A 26,711-nucleotide genomic window follows, 5' to 3' on the forward strand; every position below is an offset into this window, starting at 1 on the left:
ATAAATCATTTTTATTTTCTTTGGTATTTCAGATAAAGCTCCTTTTGAATCCCCTTTTGGAACAGTAAATGTTTTGCAAGACTACCATCATATCCTTGGCTGGAAATTCACAGCTGTTAGTGTTGAAGATTGCATGGACTCCTCAGGTAGCCTTCTGCTGAAAATCAGTTAAACTGAGTCTAGAATCTTGAATTTCTTTCCAGAGGAAAGAATCCAAGGATTTGAGATTCAGCCTCTGTTACTTATTAAACATTTTTCATATTACTATTTGCTGACTTGCTTTGTATTTATGCATTTCAGATGACTAAGAACATAGTTTGCCTTTCAAAATGTGTCCCATTGTCTCCATCCTCAATTCTGGAACAGAGGATAGCATCAGATATTTTTCTTCTGTTTTTGTTCCTCTAAAGTAGCATTTGTGATCTAGGTTTTTTGCCACTGTATTGTTTTCAAGTGAAACTGTTGTAAGGGCCATTGATTGCCCCTGCCTTATATCACTAAAATACCTTATTTTAGAAAACCATACAAGTGATTAAGAAATACATTGAAAAAGCTTCTAAGTTTGTGTGATTTTAACAGCTGCTTCTGGTTGCATAGAGAAGAATGAGTAATGGTGAAAGAAAATTCCCTGCAGTTTTCCTGGCTTACTCTGCTATAATCAAATCAAGTATGACATTAAATGCTGTTCCCACTTTTGTATTACTATGAGCCCCGATAGGCCCTTGGAGGCAGAAATTAACAAAGAAATGAGCAGATAATGAAATAGTGACACGACCTTGAGCAAAAGTGAATCTGTGAGACTGAGAACATACTGGGGGAAGAAACTCCAGTCTTAATATTAATATATAAGGGGCAGTCAAGTTGATTGCTAGAATTCAGTAACCTCTTCAGTGCTCAAATAATTGCAGAAAAGCTGAACTTCCAATAGTGATGCATAGTACGAAGTGAGATAGTATCATAATAGCTATGGGGTAAAATCTGAATAACTTCAAAATACAAATGCTTATAAGAAAAAGACTAGTTCAAAACAACTAGTTGCTTTCTTCTTTGTTGTATGTCTCCAACTCATCAAATCCGGCAGAGCATGAACTGATACCTAAGCACATGTTTTCTCCTCTTGTAATACCTACTGAACCAGACTATAGTTTTAAAAATACCTGAATCTGTTTATTGTTCCATTCTGTTAGGAACTGGACTATTAATTTAGATGCCTAAATTTAGACAGCATGTGAACACTCACAGTTGCCTAAGTAATAGTCTACATTAAATCTTAAGCTAAAACAGAAGCAAGCAGGATTCATACGAGGACTTCATGCTGAAGTACTTTTTTCCTTAATAGTCCCAGGCTTCTCTAAATATGTAATGCACTTACGTACAAAGTGGGTCATTCAAATGCAATTACATTTAGCCACCTTTGCAGTGTTAGAAGTCATGTGCTTCCACAAAAGATGGACTGTATTCTCAGAAGAGACTGGGTATCTTGCAGACCTAAGTCTTAATATGGGAAGAAAATAAGCTAAGAAAATTTGATCAAGTCAGAAGTCTAAATTGAACTGTGGATATACCTTGTCTTTTGGCTTTGAACTAGCCAGGCATGGTATGTCTTCACTGTACATTTACAATCTGACTATCTTACCCAGATGTTACTGCATCTATAGTAACAGGCAAAGTGTCATATTAATGGATTGATTAACACTCACTTTTAATCTCAGGTGACAAAAGCTGAGACTGCAAGTAGAAACTGCATGTGATTTCTTGCATCATAAATGTGAATGTTAAGGATTTTGGTTCTCTCTTTTCCACAGTTCCTTTAGCAGCATATAAATGGCTGGTTTGCTACCTGCTCAGAGAAAGTGATCTAAAGCTGAACGAGGAGAAGCAGTCTGGGCGAAGTGATTTTGAGGCAAAAAACAACTGTCAGGTAATACTTATTCAGCTTTCTTATTTTATTTACTTATCTTCATCCAAGTTTGCCAGATCCTCTTAGTTCTGTCTTCTTGTGTCATGAAGTACAATTTCCTCAAGCACAAAGCAGCAAGTGAAATAACTAATAAAATGTAATACCTGTCCATGTGCATTGTATAGAACGTGATAGCAGGAGGACAGTTACTGTCAGCAGAATATATCTTCCAGGATATATTTTCCTTCAGAAAAGTTGCAGGCATGTGCTGGGTGGTGTCTGTAATTTTGATAGCACAATTTCTGAAGACTAAACCTACTACTATTAAACCCACTGCAGCATCTGATTATTACATCTCCATCTGCTCTTGTGGCCAAATACATATCGTAGGAAAGAATCTTGCTCTGGCAGGTAGGTAAACTAGATGACCTAATAGGTCTTTTCCATCTCTAATTTCTGTAGTGCAAAGTACTCATGAAAGATACCAGACTGACAGCATTGGAGCCTGAAAGGAAACACTGACAGTCTACATATAGCAGATCCATCCACTCTCTCACCAGAGAGTTTAACAGCTAGGAATGGCTTAACTCCAAATTTCAGTGTATATCCCCAAGCTCCCCAAATTCTTCTGTTACCTCCATGAGAAAAACTGGCTCTCATCCAAGGAAAGAACACTTGTCATTTGTCACTGAGGAGAGAGATCCGTTCCCTGAAGATGGCCAGTGTTGTTCACCTTATCTGCAAAGCTCATTAAAAAACATCAGGAAGGAATATTCAACTCTTCACCTAGAAGGAGCCAGCCTAGCTTAAACAGGGGATGATCTGTGTGAAACCACTGGTAGAGTGGAGGAAATCTTTTCCATTTTTACCCTAGAAGCACCTTATTAGAGAAACTTTTCAGGGTCAAATTCAGAACAGGAGTTGCCAAAAATTCAAGTCTGATTGCCTGTCAGTTGGCCATCTCTTGGGAGGCTGGTGCCTGGGTCAGTGTGTTAGAGAGAATGATTTCCTGAGAAGTGTGAAGGTTCTCTTCTCTTCTATGTTCAAATATGCTAAATTTTAAAGATACATAGGCATATAACTGCTTTTGAGATAGGTATTGAAATACCCGAGGTCATTAGGTTTTCTTTTCTCCCTGCAATTCATCTTCAGGACAATGGGAATTTTTATTTTAAATTCATGCCTCAAAACCATCTGAAAATGATTTACAAGTTATGCTTTAAAGACATGTACGTATTTGCTTTAAAACTTTCTGGGCATGAAGAAGCACTTTTCTGTCAGCCCAGTGGCTGACTAATATATAATATTTGTTCTTGCTATAGGAGATCTGGAAGAGATTCCTCGCCTATCCATCCCTCAGTTATTTTGGTTTGGGGATAGCTTGATAGAAACAATAGAGAAGTGCAAGCAAATGTAAAGGAGGAAATAGAAATGGAATTATAGGGGAGAACAGGGAAATAATTCTTAATGCTCTATTTGTGATGTTAAGACTTATTTCATTCTCACTAGGGAATTGATATTCATATCTAAAAATGTCCTTTCTGGTAAGGGGGAAGTCCTCCCTAAACCTGCAGAGAACAGATGTGTATTTTGCAGTTCATACTTGTATCTGAGCTTGGAATAAATATGCCACTGAATAGCTATAAAGAGAGAGGCAGTAACCTTTGGAATATCCCTTTTTTAAATGCAACAGTGGATTTAAATGCAAGGATGATGCAGGTATTTAAAAGAAAAAAGAAAAAAACTAATCAACTAATTCTAAATTAAAAAAAGCCCTGAACAAATGGGCTAAAAACAAACGCCGGTTTACAGCATTGCAGTAAATCAACCACAACAGCAATGGTTTCATCTTCCCCTTATGTTCAGCAACTAAAATGTTTTTGTCAGCAGTCTATTTCATGGCAGGACTTATGCCGTGATACAGCAAAGGTGAAGTATATAAAAGTTGGCAAGTGTTCCTGTGTGAGTACAATCACTTCAGGTTTTATACTCTGTATTAACAGTAACTGCTGACTTGCCTTTCTGATCAGATAGTTGGCAAGGATTAGTTAGATGGATCTTTCAAAACATATTGCAATCTATTTCAATCCATAAACAGAATCCACTCATGCTAACATGATCAGATTTTTTATTTATTATGTGAAGGGACTCTAATAAGTTTTCAATAGGTTACTGAAGCACTTTGAAGATTTTACTGTCTTTATAAAACTCTGCATAATGTTAAACACATGTAAACCTACCGTTATCTTCTTAGAGTTATATGAGTTTATTAATGATCCTAAAGTCAGCTGACTTGATTTTGGTGTGGTCTTCTGTCTGATGTAGCTACTAGATCCTATACAGTCTGGGGGCAACTGCCAAATTACAGTAGTAACAGGCATACAATCTGTGCTCCCTTTGGTATAAGAGAGTACCCAAACTGGAACACAGTGGAAAATTAGGATCTTATTTTCAAGAGGCATGTAATGAGGCATTTTGTGACTAACTTTTGCAGAGACATGGTAGAAAGTTTTCTCCTAGAGTTTTTTCTTAGACTTTCTTTAATCTTAAGCTAGATCAGCAGATCTAAATCAACAGATCTCCACTAACTTTACCAGAGCAATGCCATTTTGCACCACCTGAGGACTGGTTCCTTATATTTTGTTACTCAGTGTCCTTCTTTTCTGTTTCCTAAGGTGTACTACTGTCGATCATTAGCCATTGCTTTTATTGAACAAACAGTCTTACAAAGATATCATGACTACACTCATGATCCCAACATACCACCTACCCTGCAGCCAGTGCTTAAGAATCTCAGTGCTTTGTATGGACTCTGGTCTTTAAGTAAACACCTGGCCGTGCTCTACCAAGGTGAGATCAGCTCCCTCAATACATTGCGCCTGTCACTTTCTAACAGTCCTAACTTGGCAGGGGGAGGAAATACTAATTAGAATTTAGATTAGAGCATTTTCTTATTGCCTGTGTAACATAAAAAAAAAAAAAAAAAAAAAGTCGTTCTGGGCAAACTTTCAGGAGCAGGAATCTGGAGAGACAGATTAACCCAAAAGGCTCTGGTTTAGCTCAGAGATGATGGAGAGCTCACAAGTTTTGCTGTGGTCCAGTGCTTGGGGGAGAGGGTGGAGGATAGGCAGTAAGATGCTGTAGTGTAGCTTGTTAATGCAAAAGGCTCCAAATGTCTTAGATTAATGGTTTTGCAGGCAACTCATTAGTGAAAGACCGTCAATCCAATTAATTACACAGGAGCACCTGTTTAGTCCCTTGAATACTGAACTGGTAAACTCCTTTGTAAAAGGATTGTACCAGTGTAATCTTTACTGGTATAAGCTTCTTTGTGAATGTGTTTGCAGGTGGCTATGCTTCAGGTGAACAAGCTGGTAGATTTATTCAGAATGCTATTCTGGAGCTCTGCTACAGGGTAAGCCTTGAATATTATTTGTTGTGATTAAATAATAATATAATATACAAATACTAAAGAAGAGATATGTCAGTTATTCTGTGCTTCTGGGGGTAAATTAGCAGGATATTAGATTAATCGTTTCTGAATAACTTCATGTAAAGTTTAGTAACTCATTGACCGTAAATCTAGTCCTAGTTTATTTACCAAAAATTGAAAACCAATATATCTTACAAAATCACACTCTATCCTTTGTGACCTTGCAGTCTTCAGTGGAAAGCTAGTGAAATGCTGCAGTCCAGTTCTATTTATTTCATTACTGTGTTAGCTCATGATTTTTTTTTTCTCAACACAAACACTTTTCAAACTGGATTATATTCTCCACAGGTAAGCAAAAGTTCAGAGAAGAATCTGGATGTTATGTTTTTCAAGTTCAAGAATAGGTGGTTTTATGTATGTAAATGGTGCCGTCTTGGTTAAATTGTGTTTTAAAACTCATAAGCAAAGGTGGAAAACATTTAAAATACAGTGTCTTTTGGCAATTACCCTGGGAGGAAAAAAAGCAAAATAAATCTAGACTCCTTATTGTGGATTTCTCTTAAGTTACCAATAGCTGATACTTTATGAAAATAATCTTTATGCTGCTCTGTAGTTCACAGGTAGCCATAGACAGCTATAGAAGTTGCCAAATTTATGTCTTTTGTTTTTAAACAGTTGAAAGATGATGCGGTTGCCCTGGTTGATGTCTTTGCTCCTCCTGACTTCATTCTCAACTCTCCCATTGGTAAAGCTAGTGGAGAGGTAAGAAAACCCATTTTAAGATCTGGCAGTTTCATCATTAAGAAGGGTATTGCCCATAAATAGCCATAACATATTTAAGATACTTCACAGCTACAAAAGAAAAGGAAGACACCATTTCAGTGGAAAGTGCCAGACTTAAACTGATGTCAGCAGAAAATTACATTTTGCATTTGCTGGAGACAGGCTTCAATGGGAAACTCATACAGTATTGCTCTAGTTTGCTCTTGTGGGTGTCTCTGCTGCTGAACACAAAAAATATAAACAATACCATTTCCTAAAATTCCTTCAGGAGTAACATGTCTTTAGTATATTGCTTAATACCTTGGAAAGGTAGTAAGGTATACTTCTTCTCTGCCTAAGGCTTTTACTACCTTTACTGGTATTCACATCACTAAGTTTGTCTGATGTGCATCTAAGTGGAGTAGAAATTATTTCTTTATTTTTATTCTTAATAAAATTTTTATTTTACTAAGATAAAAGAAAATGTAAAACTTGTTCCAGTTAAAAATTGTATCAGAAACTGCACAATTTTTTGAAAATTCTGTTTATCCAGTGGGAATTCTAGGATATGACAAGACTATCTTGTATTAACCAGTGTAAGGTACAGCATTACCCAAGCAATCTCAGAAATGTTAATACAGATTTGAAGGATGCTGTTATGTCAGCATCTCACCTTCCTTTAATGAATATATAATCCATCTTTGTTAAGGCTGAGAGATATTTTTTTGTGTAGTCTAAATTACACAAGGCAAGAGCTGAGTTAAGAGCATAAGAATGGCCGTACTGGATCCAGTTCACAGGATAATCTGTAACTGGCAGAGGAGGTTGGCCATGAAACACCGTTGTGTGTGATACAGATGAAATATCAAGGTGTTCTTTCCCTAGTGTCTCAGCAGTTGGCAATTGGTGGTTTAAGTGGTATCTCATGCCATAGGCTGTATTTGTGTCATTCTGTTTAATAGCCACAGTTGTATCTATCCTCCATTATTTTTTCCCATTATTTTCAAATGCAGCTGTCTTTTGGCTTCCATGAATGACCTCATAATTTCCATAATTTAATTATGAGTACTGTGAAAAAATGCTACTTAGTCTTGGTCCATATACATTGACTGTCTGGGGAGTGCCATTTCGTTCCTCTCACAGGCCTTGTTTTCCTTCTCTGTATCTTTCCTGGTTCTGCATTATTCTTACTGAGGTGTCATAACCAGACCTACAAGCAGGATTCAGGATGTGGGTGCACCATGGATTTGGCTATACTAAGTCGTGGTTTGTCTCTGGTTTATTTTTTTCCTTGACATATTTAAAGAGCTGTATTTCATTCCAGTCTCAGCAAACCAAAATTCTTGCTTGCTGGCCAACCCTACTCAGCAGGGCCAAGCTGTGGGATAACTATTATGTAGAGACTAGTGTCTTAGTACAGTAGTTTGTTTTAGTGTGGATAGACCCTGTAGAGAACCACTAGGGCCTGGGGAGACCGCCAGGAAGTTTGACAGGATTGCTGAGTCAAGTGTACTTGATGCTTTTCAATGTTCTCCGTGTCTTCATGTCTAAAGTCATCCATTGTTCCCATGGTGATCAAGCAATACAGAAGGCAGCCCAGATGTTTCTAACAAGACACTGATCTAAGAGAATGATTACTTTGGTAACACAGTCTCTACAAATGAAGGAGGAAAGGCTAGCTCTAGATACCCAGCCATCTCAACAATAGGATTATAATCATCACTAGAAACTTTGTTTCCATTTCTGTAGATTTTAGAGGATTAAATGAACGAAAGAGGTCATGGGAGGGAAGCTCCAAAGGTAACCCTAAGAGAAGGAACATCATCTGTGGGAACGTTAAGAATATCTGTATTGGCCAAAAGCCTATTTTCACCCATTATTCTGTCTCTAACAGACGCTGTGAGCAGATGCTATGGGCAGGAATATAAAATATGGTGCAAGTACACAGTGATCCGTTCCTAGAATACTACCCCCTTTATAGCAGTCAGCTGGAGATTTCTTAGCAGCTGATGAAACTGTCATGTAACGGATTTGGCTAGCTCTTCTTTGGCTAGCTTTTAGCTCACACAAATACTGAAGCCACAGAGGCTTACTAATATTAGAGATGAATGTTAGGAATATAGTCTGTGAGACATACAGATAAGACTAAGAACTGCTGACTTCCTTGTGTACTAAATATTTGTTAAGGTTTTTGTAAATTCATTGAGTCATATTGAGAAAATAATTTCAAGCAGCGATATCTAATGCATGTTCTGCAGAATTCAGGAAGGTTTTCTGAACTGCCTCTAAGTCTGTGGGTTTCAACTTGTGTAAATATTTTCAACTGAAATTTGAAAAAGGCTGCCAATCCCTCACTCAAAGAAAATAATTAATAAAGCTTTCCTGGCTGTCTATATTTAATTCTATATTCATTGCTATCTTTGCAACTTCTAAAAACCAATGCAAACATTTTAGTAAAAATTACAGTATGGTAAAGCCTAGATTATCCAAGCAAAACAGGAAAATAAATTAAATTCAGGATAACCTGTGTTGTACTGCAGTGGAGTGCCTTGCACCATGAGCCACAGATCATAATCAGGGCAGAAGAAAAGTTTTCATAGCTGTTATGGGCAGTTTTAAGCCCTAAGTAAGAATTCAGATTCTCTTCAAAAGAAACTTTTATGATGCGGACATCATTTCCCCATACAAGCCTTGACAATGTCAGCTTAAGTATGCAAAGTTATTACCACATTTAATTTAAGATTAATTTATAATTGTTAGACAATATTAAGGCATACTTGGAATGGAATAAATAACACTAACCCACGTAATCAAGGTAAAAATATATTTAGTATTAAATATATTATATTTCAATAGTTATTTAAATCATCGCAAATATATAGGGCGAAGCCATCTTTTGATGTAGAGGAAAGGCTTTTCACTTTACATTGCTGACTGCTTTTATACTACATTAATATTGTATTACACTCTTCTCTAACTTACTGCTAAAAATATGGCCTTCCTTTCCTCCTCTTTCTGTTTTAAGCTTCAGTTAATTATGAACTGCCAAATATTGCTAAAATTATACTTTTGCAAAGTGTACTTCCCATGTACTTCTTTTTAAACTATTCCACATAAAATTGTACATTGATGAAGATAGTGAATTAACAGTCCGCTTAGGAGAGAATTTCTTATGCTCAGATTGAACAGCTCACATCTGGTAGAGAAGTTATGTTACTTTCCAGAAATGTGTTGAAATAAGGTAAAACCAGATATGCACAAGTGCTCTCAGACACAGTCTTCAGGTTTGGACAGAACAAAGATTAGCATAATATGACCTTGTTTCCATATTTCTACCTTTGATAATACAACTCAAACAATAAATTATAGAGGTTGCTGGTTTCCTGCTCTTAATGCCAAAGGTGGTCTAGATTATTTACACGGGTATCTGACGTTTATGGTACTTTGACATTTTGTGATTTATCTATGTGTTTATTCTTGCCTGTTCATAATTATTCACATTTGTTATCTAGAAATTCAATCACAATCTCATTTCAACCAATAAGTTACATGATTTATCTTGCAGAACTTTGATTTATTTTGTGTATGAATTAATTATTTTTATTATCATTTTGCAGTTATATAAAAATATGTGGGCAGAGATCCTTCAAGGCAGCAAAGCTCTGAACAGACCTTCATGGTGGGCAGAATTTTGTATTAATAAACCTGTTACATGCAGGCTGAAGTCAAGACTGTAAACCAAGCAACTTGTAAGAAGCTGGATGGGCCTGAGATGGATACTGTGTTTCAAACATCAGGAGGAAATGAGACCATATGTCAAACACTGCAAATGAAAGAAATTTTCATAGAGAAGTGCCAAGTCCTAAAATAACTTTGAAATCAAGTCCAACTTGGTCTCAAGGACTGTTAACATAGTGACAGGAGCAAAAGCAACACTATTCATATTTACTCAATTATATACAAAATATGAAGATTTATTATGATCACTACAAAGTTTCTATAAAAGAAATGTTCCAATCAGTCTCTTGTCTTTACTTGTCATATTACAGAAGTTAAATGATTAAAAAATATTTCCCACCAGGGGTTATGAATAATTTGAACAAAAGCAAAAACAATTTAGGACAGGCCAGACAGAAGCTTTATTAACTGTGATCATAGTGAGAGAACATTGAGAGAGTATCTCCCCCGCAGCTGGCCTGTTCTCAGCCAACTGTTTGCAAAGACCCAACCTGTATGCTGTTTGAGGAAAAAAGAGGAAAAGGTGAGGAAAAGCATTCACTTCAATGTTATCAAAGCCAGGTATCCTTCCCTGGAGGAAAAGACTCCTTAGGTAGCTTGCTAACTGCCGCAGTTCTAAGGAATCAAACAGTAAATAACATTATGAAGAGATGGCTCTTGATGGAGCCTGTGTTAGTGGCAGAGTGTTTTCTTACCTCAGAAGTGGGAAGTTGGAACCAATCTAAAAGTTGTTAGCTTTTAGTCCAGAGGAATGTTCTTTTAGTAAAGATAATTTCTTAGTCAGACCTCTCAATCCTAAATTTTAATAATTTTACCACCACAAGTTCAAGGTCAATGAAAGATGATCACCCTCAACACACTTCAGTACAAAAAACTGAACAAGCAAACAAACCCCCAAAAATGCTAAAACTGTTGTTTATCATCCCATTGTAAAAATGGATAAAAACTATCTTGTTAAACCTTACCTGCATTTTTTTTTCCTCTGAACTTCATTTTCTTTGCCAGAGATAAGTGTTGCCTGTTCTTTTTCTGCCTCTCTTCTAATGAGCTATATGAATTATGGCATAATTCAGGATGCCCCAATAGAAGCTGTTTGTCTAGCTATTGAACTGTAGGCAACAGTCAAAACTTTAGCTGCCTTTGCTGAAAAAATCCCAGAATAAAGTGTTTATTTTCTTTGAACTGTTTTGCCTCTTTTAATAACGTCCAATAGGTGGCAACGTCCCGTGGAAAAAGAACAGATCAATGCAGCTAAATACCTATCATTGGATATTATGGAATCATGAAGTCTCATGATTATCTTCATCTATTTTCTAAATCAGTAGGGAATCCAGCAAGTGTCTCCTGCTTGTATTTGTGCAGACCTGAATGAAGTAGGCAGAGCACATTATGCCCAATATCCAGTGTGAACACCAGGATCTCTGACAGTGAAAAAGGCAAATGGGGAAGAGATGCCCCACTGCATAAAATGCAGACATCAGTAGCATTGATCTGTCAGTCCACATTCTGTACTATCAATTGATCATTGGCATTATTTCACTGTCCTACACACATGTGATTTCACCATCACCTTTGAATTCTTCCTAAGTGATGTGGTCTTTTCCTGCCTCCTTCCTCACAGCTGGCAAACAGCTGTATGTAAATCTTGCATATAAACTGTAAGTCTATTTATGAGACATTTGTAGCCTAGAAGAAAAAACGAAGGTGTTTGGTATGTATCTTAAGCCACCTTTGCGCAAAAAAGACCCCTGAGAAATCAGCTGTCACAGTAGAACAGAACCAAAGACAGTGAGCCCCAAAGTACCCACCAAACACGACAGGATAAGTCAGACACTCTGTAGAAATATATCCCTAAACTATTCCTGCTAATCTTATTTATTTTGACTATTTAGTCAACATCCAAACTCCCTGATAAAAGCTGAGTCTCTCTGTGCTGATAAGGATTCTACAAACAGGCAGGGAAGCGTGCTGTGTGTTCTGAAAAGCTGCTAACTTTGAGTAGAGCAAGCACTGCAGAGTGCAGCAGCAAGAACGTGGTTATGGGCAGACAAAGTGGGATACTCGGTAAAATGTTGTGGTTATGGGCTGTGTCACACAGCTTGCACTAAGCTTAGAGCTTCGTGGGATCCTCAGATACCCACACAGTCAATGGCAGGAGTTAGAGACCTAAGCACCAAAGCCAGAATAAGTAAAAGCAAAGCAGGGGCACTGTGAGGCTTTGGAAATTTACTCATTACAACGCCACACATCTGTGCACCCCCAGCTGTGGGGTGATGGTGGCTGTTCACCAAGACTCTGCAAGCTGTGCAGGTGTTCAGCAGCTGTTGGGCTTTATATGCTGCCAGCAAAGGCTATCTCCTTTTACTCCCACACCCAGCACAAAGCCATAGCACAGTGAAGGCAGGCTCAATCTATGGGCCAGAGCCACTTTGCCCTCAATATTATCAAAACTAGTATTTTCTGTATGAATATCTGGGTAACAATTCTTTACTCAGTTATGACTATGAATTTCTGCCCTGTGTGTTAAGCCAGACCTGTGTAATCAAATGAGCAAAATACCCTTTTCCTCTGAAGTCAACAATAAGGTTTTAGATGTCTTCTACATCCTGCTCCTCAGAGCAGCAGAAATTTTAAGTATGAACTTGCAGAGCTGCGGCATGGAGAAAGATGTCATGAAATTTGGCATCCATTTATCTACTAAATCATAGGGCAATAATTCAACAACTACCACAAGATGTCATTATTATATGCAGTTTGTTCCTCTTCATAGGACATTAAATAGAAGAGGCCTCTGGCAGAACAGAAAGTCATTTCCCTCCGGGTTCAAATGCCAAATAAAGTTGGATATGTCATGTTAACTTTGTTGGGGAGCTGGGTCAAAGGCTGTCTAATAGCTTCAGTCCAAAACAGTTTGGCTCTGGGAATGTGTCCTTTCAATCTGCCATGTGAAGGCACCAGAAAGTTGACCCCAAGTAGGCCTGGAAAAGCCCCAACCCATGGCTTCCCCTGTGCCCTGTCTCCTGGATAGTGGCATTTTTCTTCTTTGAGACTTTGTCAGACCACCTACCTGCCAAGGGTATTTCAATCTTCTATGATGAGATGATTCTGCTGATGTGAGTTGGTTAAAGCAAAAAAGCTCTTTTGTAACAGGAAAGCAAATTGTTCATGTGCATTAGGACGCTGAACGTACACACCTCCCTTGCTGATGTGGCAGGATAAATTAATGAATATTTCACATCAGCTTTTGTAGGAGTGCTGGTGTCAGGAGAAAGGCTTAGGTGGAAGCTTTACCACCTTCACAGCTGCAGTTCTGTGAATACAGGTTTCCAGAGTTGCTTACTTTTTGCAGAGGTAAGTAGAGTCATATGCTGCCATGTCCATCTGAAAGCCTCTTTCCCACTGTAATAAATGATTTATCATGTGTTCTGTCTGCAGAGTAGCAAGTTCCTCTTCTGTTTGCCTTTATTCATGTATTTTCTTCACTGACTTAATGTGTTTTCAAACCCAAGTGGTGGTTTAATGCTAGCACACGCTACCAGCATGACGGCGCTCTCAGATGCAGCCATATGGACATCGCAGAGGCCCGCGTGTCCTCTTGTAGCACTGTACCTGCACAGGCCTCCGCCGTCTTTTGTCATTCCCAGTGCTCATTAGCCTGAGATCAGGGTAAGGCTCCAGATCAGTTTAGCTCGGTTCAGTGGCCTAAGGAGGCCGCGAGCAAGGGGGAGCGCCCTGCATGAGGCACCCGTGATAGTGTAATCTGAGGCAGACAGACCCACCAGGCGAAGGTCAGCTGTGATCACCGCAGGCTGCCCACAGCGCTGCCAGGAGAAACAGAAGCATAAAGCTTCACTCTTCTCCAAGCAAGTCAAGTCACAGGTTTATCAAACACAAGTGGAGCCTTCCGCATCGTTTCCTTTCAGAAGCAGAAAGAGACGAATGCAGTTTTTGCTGAGAGCAACAGTTTGGCTGCCTACCTTGCCTCTTTCTTTCCCTTTTTTTTTTTTTTTTTTTTTTTGCAGTCTGGTTATGTTTATTCAGGATTCCCCCAGCATGAACCTCTCCTGAATACGTGCTGTTTCCATCAGGATTTTCTTTGCTGTGTGTCAAAGAATAGACCAGCAAGTGCATGGCTAGAACAATTCCCAGTGGATTTCCTGAAGAAATTTTACACTTTTTTTACATTTTTGTTTAGGAACTATGGGCAACTTTAGTATCCAGCATCTGCTGAGATTTGCAGAAGACTCCAAAGACCCAGCATCGGTGGGCAATAGCCATCTTCACCCACCCATGTTCTTCCATCCATCTGCAGGGTGCCCTCCCCAACCCATTTCGCTTGCTTGTCATCTTCCCTGTACTCATAGCTGTGCTAGAAACTCATTTTTGCCACATCATTACATATCCATCTCTATTCCTCCTTTTATGCAAATAACATTTTTAAATTGTAAGTTCTTTGATAGAGAAAATGCCTGGATTCATAATGACAATTCTGTTTGGAAGGGCAATTGCTTGCAGTGTATTTGCCACAGGGAAACAATCAGGAGCTGGAAAACAGCCCGTGCAAAGACCAGCAAGGAGCTCTAGCTTGGTCAGACCTGTGACTGTGACAGACACGCGCCTCATGCTTTCAACAGGTGATCCATGGGCCAGGACACCTTCTAAGGAAAAGCAGCCCTACTGCCAGTATGCTGTACAGCAGCTACTGTACTGGCCCTACCACCTCCACGAGGTCTTTTGGAGCAGCCTGTACGTAAGCAGTAGACAGCAATTGCCTGAGAATGGAACCTCTTTTAACGGTGTAATATGTTATCTTTGTAAAATGTAAGAATCAAACCAAGAATCTATAGACAGACATCATTCCCTACAGCAAAAATATGAGCTGTGATGATAAAATAGTTTATAATGAGGCAAAGAAAGTAGTCAACAAGTGGTTCTGCACTGTGTTTATGGGCTTTTATCACCAGGATGTGAAAAAATGCTTTCTAGTCCCTTAGTGACCCAGGAGGATGTTAAGCAACACATATTATGGTAAACACTTTAAAATCAGCAGACCCATATAACTGGCAACAAAAGTTTGTGAAGGCTTGACTAGGAAGACCTGACTGGCCTACTCGTACTCATTTCTGTTAGATTTAAGAGCATCAAAGAAATTCTACCAGATTAGAGTTTGCTGGATATCACATCAGTGTTTTAAAAGGACAAAAAAGTGGTGAACATGAGTCTATGACAAGCAAAATAATGGAAAACCTGAAGGAGGATTCAACTAATAAAATACTTAGCATATAGTAATACAATAAATATCAATCAGAAATTTTACAGAAAGTAGAATTTGCCAAACAAATCTGATTTCATACTTGGAGGAGTTCCCAGGTATTCTCAAACTCTATATATGTGACATGGTATGTGCACATTTACCTCTAAGATACCATAGTTATTCATGACACTGTGAATAACAAAATCAGCACTCTATCAGTAAAACACACTTTAATTGGATTAGGAACTTCCTGAGTGACAAGATCTCAGAAAGCCATCAGTGGAGAAATCATTATGTGTTCTTTAGGGATGTTATTAAGGATAATCCTAGACCTGCCATTGCTTATTTTCCTTGGCAAGCTGGAAGTAATTGTAAAATCCCTTATTAAAATGTGCAGAATCGGTGGACTGGTAAATAAAAGTAAAAACAGACTTGACATACAGCATAGCCTGAAATCATAAGTTTAAACCAGCCTGGTTTTGCTGACCCAAGTGTACAACAGCTCCTTCAAAAATATAGGGATAGAGGTTATGTCAGTCTGGGTCAGAGGGAGCCGAGGCAAGGTGAATGCTTTCCCCTCTGCACAGGCTGATTGCTGTCATCAACAGCTGACCTGCACTGATGTATTTGGGAGAGAATCACAAGTTTTTTAAAGCTTACTGGAGAGTCACAGGAAGAATAAGAAAATGTGAGATCCTTACAACCTCCACATGATCAGGGGATTGTTTCTTGTCCAGCCCTGTTTTTTTTAAAAAAGCCACATCCAAATGCCAGCCTGCCTGGAAAATAGAAACTTGTGGAAAAAAGAGAATTTCTACAAGTTATTCTGTCTCTGTGCTCACAGAAACCAGGGGCCAGACTACTGCTTCTCCAGGGCACAGACCAGCAAAGGATGCAAAAAAGAGCAACAGTATTGACTTCAAAGTCAGAGAAAACTGTGGTAAAACAGGAAACTGGGCAAACTCAATGTTTAGCATGTCAAAGAGGAGCTTAAAATATGATGCTATTACAGTATCGACAGCTTGTCCAAAAGTGGAAGAAAATGTTGAATGTCAAAACAAATCTAATTTGTGTCTGATCACTAGAGAGCGATTTAAGGAAATAGTTTACCGTGAAGGAAAGTGTGTGCATATACAGGCATTATTTGCGAGGACCAAACAACAGTCTATGGTTTTGTTATATACTGCACCAAGATCCTTTAAATCTCCTTTTCAGAAGGTGCCATTTGAACTGCCCTCCAAAAACGTACTTCTCTGAGTGTCATTAATTAAGGATTTTTTTTTAAGCCCACACAAACATTTAGCTTTTTCCATGTAGTTTATCAATGATGAGTGTTTGCAAAGTCCAGAGCTGAGCACTGGCTGTATTTCACTAGTGTGATGGAGGAGCCAGGAAAAATGTATCTCCTGGGGAGTATTCCCAGTTGTAAACTTATTTTTGACACATATAGGATGTAATTGTGTTTCTGTGCTTGTTTTGATCTCTTTACAAATTCTTATTAAAAGAATGTCTGCCAGCTCCACAGAAACTGCATATACTGTTCCAGTCCTAAAGCTGTGGGTAACTCCCACAGCCAGAAGCTCAGGTCAGTGGGAGAAACACACACAAGTGCCCAAGACACTGAGCAAGCAGCAGCCCGGTTCTTCACTCAACACATGAATACTCGTGCAGTTGAGCCATGTTCTATGGCAGATGAAAACCATATATTTTTTTCGCAGCACTGTTCATCCGAGGCACAACCCACCAGCCTGGATCCAATCAGAGCCACTCTGTGGTCTCACAGGTGGGCTCTGTTCCAGGGTGGCCCCCTGGCCATCACCATAAGACACTTTGGAGGTGGTGCAGTGCTATCCTGCTGTACTCTGAGCAGGGGACACCCACTCTTAGCCTGCATAATCTGTCTTGGTTATAGGGAGAGCATGTGCTCAGGGAATTTCCCTCTGTGTTTTTGGCTTACTTTTTGTTTGGGGTTTAATTTGTGTTTTTTTTGATGAGGAGGGAGAATTAAAGAAAATTTTACCTTTTTATCTATCAGGTTGTCTGTTTTGACAGGCAAGGACATAGGCACAGCATTACTTAGCCATGCTATAGTTTCTCCTCCTCAGTGTCCATTTTTCTGATGCCTCCCCATTATACTTCAGCTGTGAGGCCAGGTCCACAGCAAAAGTCGGAGCACTTGCAGTTTTATTTCTGTTGCCAGGTTCCCTGTTCATTGTGGGAGGATTCCATATGCAACTACAGGATGATTTTCTTCTGTGTTAAGAAATAGTCCTGGCACGAAACTGTTTGAGTCATCTTTCTGTTTGCTTGACTTCTCCCATAATAATATTATCCAAAACTTGATTCACCAGCTAATCTCACAAGACAGGATTTTAGATTTTTAAAGGGAAAAATAATTGGGTTTTCATTTTTTTTAATTTCTTGAGAAAGCTGAGCTGAAAGAGTCATGCTGTATTTTGCTTCAGTTGGGGTTAAGGAGCAAAAATTTCTACAGAACAGTACATTCCTTAGATGTTCAATTTGCAACATGATTGATTATTGTTTGTTTTATTTGGGAGGAACATGGTAATATCATCATTAGTAGTGAGGTGTGTCTTACCACTTCTCAGAACCATCATGTTACCTCTGAATTACCAGAATGATTCTCTCATATGTATTCAAATTCCCATTCAGAGATGCAACAGTAGTTAAAGAAAAACAATTAGAAGGTCCCATACAGACTCAGTCATAGATGTTCCTACATCGTATGAGTTGAGGTGACTCAAGATGTCATCTGGTCGAATGCTGATTAACTGTATCTGTGTTAGTCCTTAAATCTGACATTTCTTTGAATACAGATTCAATGTTAAATTGTAATTTGCATACTGGAACAGACAGGCATGGCTGTTTTTCTGGAGAGAGGAGGAGGGCTTACTTAATCCATGAAATTGGAAATCACAGACCAGGGTCCCACCATCCTAAGTGCTGTACAAAGCTCTCACAAATATATCTCCAAAACTTTTCAGTTTAAATAGAAGGCAAGAAAAGGTGCACTATGAACAAATCAATGTGTCAGTACTGGATAGCACTATGTACAGCTTGCCACTTTTACCCAATTTTTTTATAAACATGGTGTCAAGGGAGTTTAAAGGTGAGATGTAAGAGAAGCTAATGTGAAATTTGCCTGGAATTTTTCTGAGAGCTTCCTGATTTGGAAAGGAGGAAGCTTATGAGAAAATAGGTAGCCAGTACTTGGCATCAAGGATGGCATCATGGAGGCAGGAGTAAATATCCCACCAGTGCATGAAAGGTTTCAGAATTAGGATTGCACTATGATGAGTCTTGAGAGTAAGATCAAGGATTTACTCTTAATCTAATACAGAAGACAGTGGAAAGACATGGAAAGCGAGGGACAGTGCCAAGGTCCTGTGCTCAGAGAAGGTGCAAATAACCTCTTGTATTGGGCACAGACCTGATAAGGACAGAGGTGCATTTGCCAGGGACAGAGAGGAGGAAATAATAGGTACATACTTTTATGAGTAAGTTTTACTGTAAGAGAGAGAGTGTAGTCAATAGTTTTTGCAGAAAATTTGAAGGAGTTTTAAAATTTAGAGGCAGTTTGGACGTAGGGACCAGACTGGCTGACAGTAAGTGTTCATCCACGGTGGAAGTCTCTCCTTAAACCCCTACTTTAAGTAATTACATCTGTTGCATTTTTTGTTTATTTTGTGCTTCCATATGTATCCAGGCAACACCTGGAATAATATTATTCTCTAAAAACTTCTACAGTCCAGTGGTTCATTGCAACACGCTGCAACATTTTAATTTTAAAGATACAGATATCACACACATACACACAGAGACACAGACAGATACTTAGTTACAAAACTCAATACATGCATGTGTGTTCAGATGCAAAAATAAACAATTTTTAAGAATACTGAGTCAAATACTTTTCCCTCTGGGTGTTACTTCTTTTTATCAAAATTTTTCCAGAAATGATTGTGTAAAGCTAGGGGGGGGTGTGTGTGTGTTTGTGTGTATTTTTTTTAACACAGAGTCATAACATTGCCACAGTAATCAACTCCTTATGAAAGCATCATGAATGTCCAAGAGACAATAAGGAACTATTTGTGGTATGTGATATTAATCAGAGTTATAATGAAGGTTAATAAGATCATTATCTCAAGAGTTACATTGTAAAATGTGGGAGAGGGAATTCTCTTGTTACAATCAAGAATTGCAGCAGAACTGTGAGCATATTTTGCATTTTAAGTTTATGAAAAAAATGGATAATCTTTTGTCTAATGAAGTTGCAGTCATATTTTTGAGTAATAAAGTCACGTGGGGGAATTATTGTTACTTTAACAAATGCATCCTACAGAATATATTATTGTTTTAATTACTTCAAGATGTTTAGAGCTATTTCCTTTTAATTAAAAATCAAAGGACCTAATAGGAGTGGTATGTCTAAATAGCCCAGGGAAATCATTTGTTGATCTGTGGTTGCTATGAGAATATTCAGAACTATAGATTGTCTTTGAATTAACACATAGCTATGTGAACTATAAATGCTTTGAAAAGCTTGAAGGTTTAATGCAAACTACGTTTCGATGCACACACCCTCTCTAATTACTTAAGCAATGTGTTTTAAATAATTACATTGTACTTTTTTCACACTTCAAAGGCAAACTCTGGCTAAAGCTCTTCCTCATGCATTTCCCTACACAGTGCACCTACAATCTCTGCCATGTCTCATGCAGGTTATTGTCCATGCATGTGGCAAAGCGAGCAAGTCAACATTTAAAGCACACAAAAAACCCCACCATTGAATAGTCTATAGTAAGCAGTGGCCCCTGAGCCGACGGTTCTCAGCTCATGAAGGGGCCAGGGACTTTAAGAAGTATCGAGCAGCCCCTGGTGCATAGGGAGCTGCTGCCACAGCACCAGGCATTTGCACTGCTGACCCCATGACTTGTGGGAACCTGGGGGCAGAAGACCCCGCAACAGCTCCATGAAAGCAGTTGCTTTGTTACCCTCTAGCTGAGCCATAGCGTACAGACAGGCCATAGGCACGTGCTGTCTGCTGGTCTAACAGATTGGGAAATGTCTTGTTTCTTGGTCCTGAAACTTCATGAACTATGTGAGTGATGGGGTGTAAAACCAGTTAAATCTGGCAAAGATCACAGGTATGGGTTAAATCTGTGCAGCAATGGTATGCATTTTGGAAGAGCTGCAAGAGGAGTACTAAAGAAGACACAGTTGTGGTTTTCCTCCTAGCAGCAAGCATGAGGCATGGCCAGAACCCAGTGCCTCTGGCCATGTGGTCTGACAGCACCTGCCCATCCCCAATGATCCAGACAAGAAGAGCATCTGCTGAGACTTGGGCTGAAACATCTGCACCATCACTCCATAAACGCCGCTTACCATATGTTACCAAATTACTGAAGCAGCCTGTGATTCAAGAGGACTCCCAATGAAAGCAGAGGAAGAGCTTATGCGAAAAACCTTTTTGTCTATGCTACAGTGTGACCAGAAGCAGATTTATAATTGCATTAAATTGTGTACGCAGCAAAGCAACAACTGACACAGCTGTTTTCTCCTCCCACTTGTCAAATTCCATTTTATTTTTGGCTATTTTGACATTTTGGTTATTTTGATGAAATACATTTTACCATATTGCTTTACTGCCTTCCCTGATTTGTCTCATTATTTAAAGATACTGTGAAACAATTAAAGTCCCAAATATGGATAAGTTGGCATGTGTACCATTATGTCTTCCTCAACAGTGAAAGAAACAGGGATTTATAGACAGAATTCATCCCTTTCAGGGGGCTCTGCTAAATGCAGGAAGAAAGCTCTGTTTAGAGCTGCTGCTTCGTGAAAGTAAGCAAGCAGTGTCCTCTAATAACATTAAACCAGTGGCTCAGTATGATGAAGCAAAGTTCTGCCTTGCCTATCACCTCTCCTAAAAATATTCCTATCTCCAGGAAACAACATCTCAAAAACCACCATCGTGTTTCCAGCTGGCTTTTTTGGCTCAGTAGAAGAGCCAGAAGACAGCCACGAAGGCTGAAAAGATTTCTGGTTTGTGTGCAATTTTGATCCAATTTGAACAATTATGATGGGTTTATTTCTTTTTTAATTTCCCACAAACAACTCAGAAAATCAGTTGCAGAAATGCTGCTATGTGGTCTTCCAGAAACTACATTCCAGAATCCTCCTACTCCTTTGAAACTGGCTTACTGTTGTGTCACAGGATCTCAAAAGCTGTACCTCTGGGTGGACTGTGGACACTAGAGAACTTTATTCAATCCCTCTTGTCTCTTCTTTTCACCACTTGTATACCCCCACTTTTCTACAAGCTTGCCTTCCCATCCTACAGCAATATAAAAGGCAGAGTTGCATCCATCGTTGTTGTTAGTGGACCATACTGGTGGGCCACCAGCTTTTGCAGCTTGGCTCCAGTCTTTCTTTCAGCCAGGTTCCTTCTTCTGTAACCTTAGTCTGCCCTGTCACACGCCCTTCCAACCCTATAAAATCCCAACATAAGGCATCTGTATAAAAAGTCACGTAATGAGGTGTCCCTGTGGGAACCTTATGCCTCAGATGAGGTGACAGATACACATCTATAAGCCTTCCTGGTCACAGGAGGCCAAGACATACTGACTCATGTGATGGCGAAAATGGGAGCATGGAAGATTTGCAGTGCAGCACTGAGGGTGTCTGAGATGCACTCACCAGGATGCATGGCAATCTGAACTAGTGTGTCACCCTGGTTTTCTGTCCCTGAACTTGTATTCTGGCTCAGGAGTTCTCACATCTGATGTAGGTGAAAAGGAAAAGCAAGAGATTCAGTTGCAGAGTTACACCAGCACGTAACTGGTGTACAGAGCTACACAGATACACAGATGCCATAAAACCACTGGGAGGCAGGGAGCCGTGGCTCTTCAGTTACCAGCCTAGAGACCTGAGCATGTGACAGCAAGTAAAAGCCACTCCACATCTTGCCTTGCCTCATTTGCAGCTAAGACAAGTCTTCTCTTCAACCTGATGCAAACCTCTCAACCTCTCCCTCTCTGCTACCAAGCCAAGCCCAGCATGCCCACAGCTCCCCTCTTGTCCTAGTCCCCCTGTTCTCTCTACTCCACTATGTCCTAATTCTCCTCCCCACAAACACTGACATATATTATTCACTTTACTCTTGTGCCACTCTGTCTGAGTGCCACAACAGTTGTTGAGACAGTCAAATTAACGTACTGGAAATCTTCCTTTGACTCAAGTGCATTTATAGCCAGAGGCTCCTTTTCTTTCTTTTCTGGCGCTGGGGTTTTGCCAGTGGGACAATTGACATTGATGCAAGCATGGCATTGGTAGGACTCCTGCTCGACTCCGTGAGTATGATGTGAGCCGTGCTCTTCCCAACTACTTGCCGTGTTAGCATTAAGCTGTCTGTACCTTAACTCTTTTTCTGGAAACTGTTTGATATAGTTTCCCTAAAGAGCCAGAGAGAACAGTAGCATTGTCCTGTACACATAAGTAAAAAATAAAAGGGAACCCATGAAGAAGCTATTGCTATTTTTCTTTCTACTTCCACCCACTGTGAGCAGCTAACCAAGGAAGGACCTCCTAAATGTCCCTCTGTGAAGACTGAGCAACTCTTACTGTATTACAGATCTTCTTCATATTAGGAGCTCTACAGGCACATTGAGTTGAAAATATGTACTCATGGTTGAAAAATCTAAGCACTCCCAAGTTAGGCAACTGTACTGAATGGCAATGGAAGCATAAGCATCAAAAGAGGGCTTTTTCAGCATCTTAAAGGGGCCGACGACTTGGGCTAAGAGTATATAAATTGATAGTTTCTATGGCAAGATGCTTTTTTATCCAAGATAAAGGTCAAGCACATCTGGAAGACATAATAGCTGCATCCTATAGAGACTACATCAACTATCTTGCTGCCAAAATATACTATAAACAAGCACAACGGGCCAATCTGCTGATTTTCCCAGCTGTCAATGGTTTATTTAAGGGGCTAAGTCAGTTTTCAATTATTGTTCTGTTAAGAAAAAACAAAATCTATTGTGTAAGCTCTGTGCCAAATTACCATTGCTGCATGCTACATTTACTTGAATCTTGAAAAGCTGATTTTCTGTTTTACTATTTATCTCCTTGGACTGTATATAATCATTAAATGGTCCTTAAAATCTTTTAGCCACTTCACAGAAGACAAACATATTTCCTTGAAATAGTTATAGCAAGAAATCTGCATTTCAGTGGGACAACCGTTTGCCGGCCCAAACTAAACCCTCTAGTATGCCTTTTAAACATGCCAGTATTCATTCTGACTATTTTTGAAGTGCCAAACTAACTCACTCTAATCACACTACCCAAAACTGCATGGCACAGCTATGGGTGAAAAAGGCATCACATGCCAAGAGCACAAATATAAGAAGTTGTATGTATTATGAGCAGGAGAGGTGCAGGACTTGCACTTACATCCAAACCCCTGCTCCTCTCTGCAGCTCGGAGCCTCACTCAGGATGGCAGTTAACAGCCAGGACACTGCAGAGCTCCAGCCCTCCTCTATGGGCAAGGATGAGCCTTTAAAACAGTGCTACCAGTGAGGAGGTGGCACTTTTCTCTAAGTACTGATTCAGGGAAGGGGAGGAAAACATGCAGCTACCACCTTACCTTGAGATATCTGAAATGCTCTTCCCAGGGAAGTGTCTTTACTGTCTGCTTCAGAATGGCTTTGGAGTCCCTGCTGTTGAAACTAGACCTACATGCATCCCAAGGTATCAGGAGCAGAGCTACAGCTCAACAACAGAAGTTTAGTCTTGGTCCGTGGGTCCCAGCTCCTTCTGTGCTCAGCAAAGCCCCCAGCACGTGAAGTTCAACCTTGAAGGTTGGCTTAAGCTGAGCAGGAGGAGCGTGGTCCACTGCATCATTGCATCACATGAGGCTATGGTTCTGGCCAGGGTTTCCACCAGTTTCTGCAATTGTAAGTGCTATCAGTTGATATTCACCAGATTGGATACTTTTTATGTTTAAAAGTTAGAATAATCTCAGTCTAATACTGGTTTGTGCATTTCACTAATCAACTCTGAAGTAATACATTTCTGGAGAGCTTAACAATTAGCAAAGGAGCATTAAGTGCAGAGAAGCATTAAGATGGCGGGACTTGCCACAGCTGATTGGAATGTTTGAATGGACAGGCAGGACATGAAGGATCATCAGCATCATCAGCATCAGACATTGGTTTGTCTTTAGTCCTACAATCAGAGCAAGTGAGAAACTGCCATTGCAATTGCTTCTTTTGCAACAGTAATTTTATTCTTTGGAGAAGTAAGGAAATAGAGAAAAAGAATATGAAGAAACAAGTCAAATTAACTTTTACTTGTAATTTATTCTACTAATTAAATGAAGAGATAATGTTTGGTGAAAAAGCTACACCACAGAGAGTTTGCTAGGAATTTGCAGCACTCTTCTGTGCAGCAGCTGCCTTCATACTTACTTGCTCATGGCCTCAACTAAATTTTAGACTGCTGTGTCCTTAATTTCACCCGTGGTGAACTTTTCCTTGCCCCCACACTTAACTGCTTGACCAGCAATGTAGGTACACAGAAGGCACGAACACACTAATACGTACAAGGAACAAACTTTCTTCGACCTACTGATGAGCACCTCTCCTAGTCTTTGGCTTTGCAGGAAAGCTGGTCATGTACAGTATATTTATAAAAATCTTTTTCTACTCTGTTTTTTTGCAGACTATGTAGAGTTAAACCTTTGTGAAAATGATGATTCAGCTCCTTTATTTACCAGAACTCTGTAAATCAGATCACCAGAGGTGGAGGACTTTTAAATGCCTGTCTTATGAGGTGATTCACGAAGGGTGATTTGTTTTCCTGGGATGTGTGTGCTGTTAGAGATGATAGGACCTGGACTCAGTTACAGTACAAAAGGGAAGACGGCACCAGCATGCAGTGGGAGAGGCTCTAATGAATCAGCACATCTGAAACAGCAGCAAACCCAGACCACAACCAGTATGTTGACTGGGACCTGTTTGAGCAGCAGGTGCACATTAGTCAGCATCTACCAGGAACATTCACAAATACAGTCCCCAGTGGATCCAATCACTGGGCACAACCCCAGCTCCCAAAAACCTGCCAAAACTGCCAATTCTCTAACATTGACAAGTAGGTCTTCCTCAGATACAAGTCAGGCAGGATGGGAGGAAAACTTGGGCTTGGTCCACAAGCTGGACATTGGCCAAAGGTTGTTGAATACATTGTGGTGTGGAGGGTTATGCAGGAGAAATGGAAGATTTAATCTCAGGTTTTTACTCTGTGGATAGTACCTGAGTAAGGAAATCACTCACAATCTGTGATACTTCATCTAGCTGTGAGCTGAGCAACCCTCCATCTAGACCTACGTTTAGCCCAGGGGGTTGTCGTCTTAACTTGCCTTTCTTGGCCTTAGATATTGACCAAATGGTGCAGCTGAGGTGATTGTCTTGAATCCCTTTATAATCCCTGAACAGACACAGGCACTTACAGTGTACAGTTCATAAAAGCTGTTCCAGAGGTCTGTGACGGGGTGCCACGAGCAGCATTCTCTGCTGACACTAACAGAAGTATTAATTTCCAGACTGGGGTATTTGTTAGGGAAGGTACCCATAAGTATCCATTCACATGTCCCCAGATTTGCTTCACTTGCACCCAGCCATTCTGGTGAGATCCAGAAACAAGCCTGTGAATATCCCCCTACAGCCTCTGTCCTTGTCAGCCATCATGGGGGGAAGGAGGAGCACTGCACTGATGGACTGGTGGTCCTTCCACTCCTGAAGCACTGTTACAGAGAAAAAATATGACCATGAGACAGAGAAAGAAGACAAAAGCTGTAACAACATTTCAGATTAGTTCATTTTTTATGTCTCAAGAAATGAAACCTTATTTGACATCAAAGATTGTTTGGGTGGAATGAAGCTGGGTTAATTAGCATTGATAATATACAGCTGTGGGCTGGCTTCAGGGGTGGTGGGTTGGCCGATGTAGATAAGGTGCAGCTGTGGCTGGTTCTGTTAAGGGGCTGAGAGCCAATGAAGAGAGAGGAGCCCAAGAAGAAATGAGGAAGGAAGAAGCAAGAGGAGAGAGAACACGTGCCCTGGATGAGGTGAGGAGAAGGCAGCAGAGGGACTGTATGAAGAGTATGCTGATATGAGATGGTAAAAGACCTCATTGCAGCTGGATAGTTTGGAGCGTGCTGTGACAGGAGAGGTATTTATTTACTGAAGTCCTGTATTGGGTATTGCACACACCAGTTAAACTGCAAGTTCTGTAGGAAACAACCTGTTTATCCAGTCTAACACAAAGGGATGAAGCAATACCATTCCTCTTTAAGTGGTGTTATAGACAGAAGTAAAAAAAGGAACCCAACCTGTACCTGCCAGTGAAAGGTGCCTCTGCAGGCTCTGAGGTTAAGCCTCTACTGGTAAATTAAGCAAGTTCAAAAAGGCGGTCAAGCACTCCAGCCAGCTGGCGCAGGCAAGCCCTGCCCACTAGTGAGCTCACCTCTCCTCCAGAGCAGGGCAGCTGCATGCAGCCAGCACCCCTGGGGAATGGCCCTGGGGACCGCTGGGGAGA

General features: G+C 40.0%; 1 protein-coding gene across 4 annotated transcripts in view; it reads left to right on the top strand.

The window, feature by feature from the left end:
* ACOX3 (acyl-CoA oxidase 3, pristanoyl) overlaps window positions 1-24,527 on the top strand; it is a 50,103-nt gene extending 25,576 nt beyond the window's left edge. For all 4 annotated transcript variants that reach the window (XM_080373455.1, XM_080373454.1, XM_080373456.1 and 1 more), the window contains 6 exons: window positions 33-146; window positions 1,806-1,921; window positions 4,576-4,750; window positions 5,248-5,315; window positions 6,009-6,095; window positions 9,713-24,527. In XM_080373455.1, the coding sequence (XP_080229581.1) occupies window positions 33-146; window positions 1,806-1,921; window positions 4,576-4,750; window positions 5,248-5,315; window positions 6,009-6,095; window positions 9,713-9,832 (680 nt within the window). In that variant the 3' untranslated portion in view covers window positions 9,833-24,527. The remainder of the gene's footprint in view (window positions 1-32; window positions 147-1,805; window positions 1,922-4,575; window positions 4,751-5,247; window positions 5,316-6,008; window positions 6,096-9,712) is intronic.
* The last annotated feature ends 2,184 nt before the right edge of the window (window positions 24,528-26,711 follow it).

The sequence above is a fragment of the Falco punctatus genome (genome assembly GCF_963210335.1).
Source record: "Falco punctatus genome assembly, chromosome: 1".
Classification (NCBI taxonomy): domain Eukaryota; kingdom Metazoa; phylum Chordata; class Aves; order Falconiformes; family Falconidae; genus Falco; species Falco punctatus.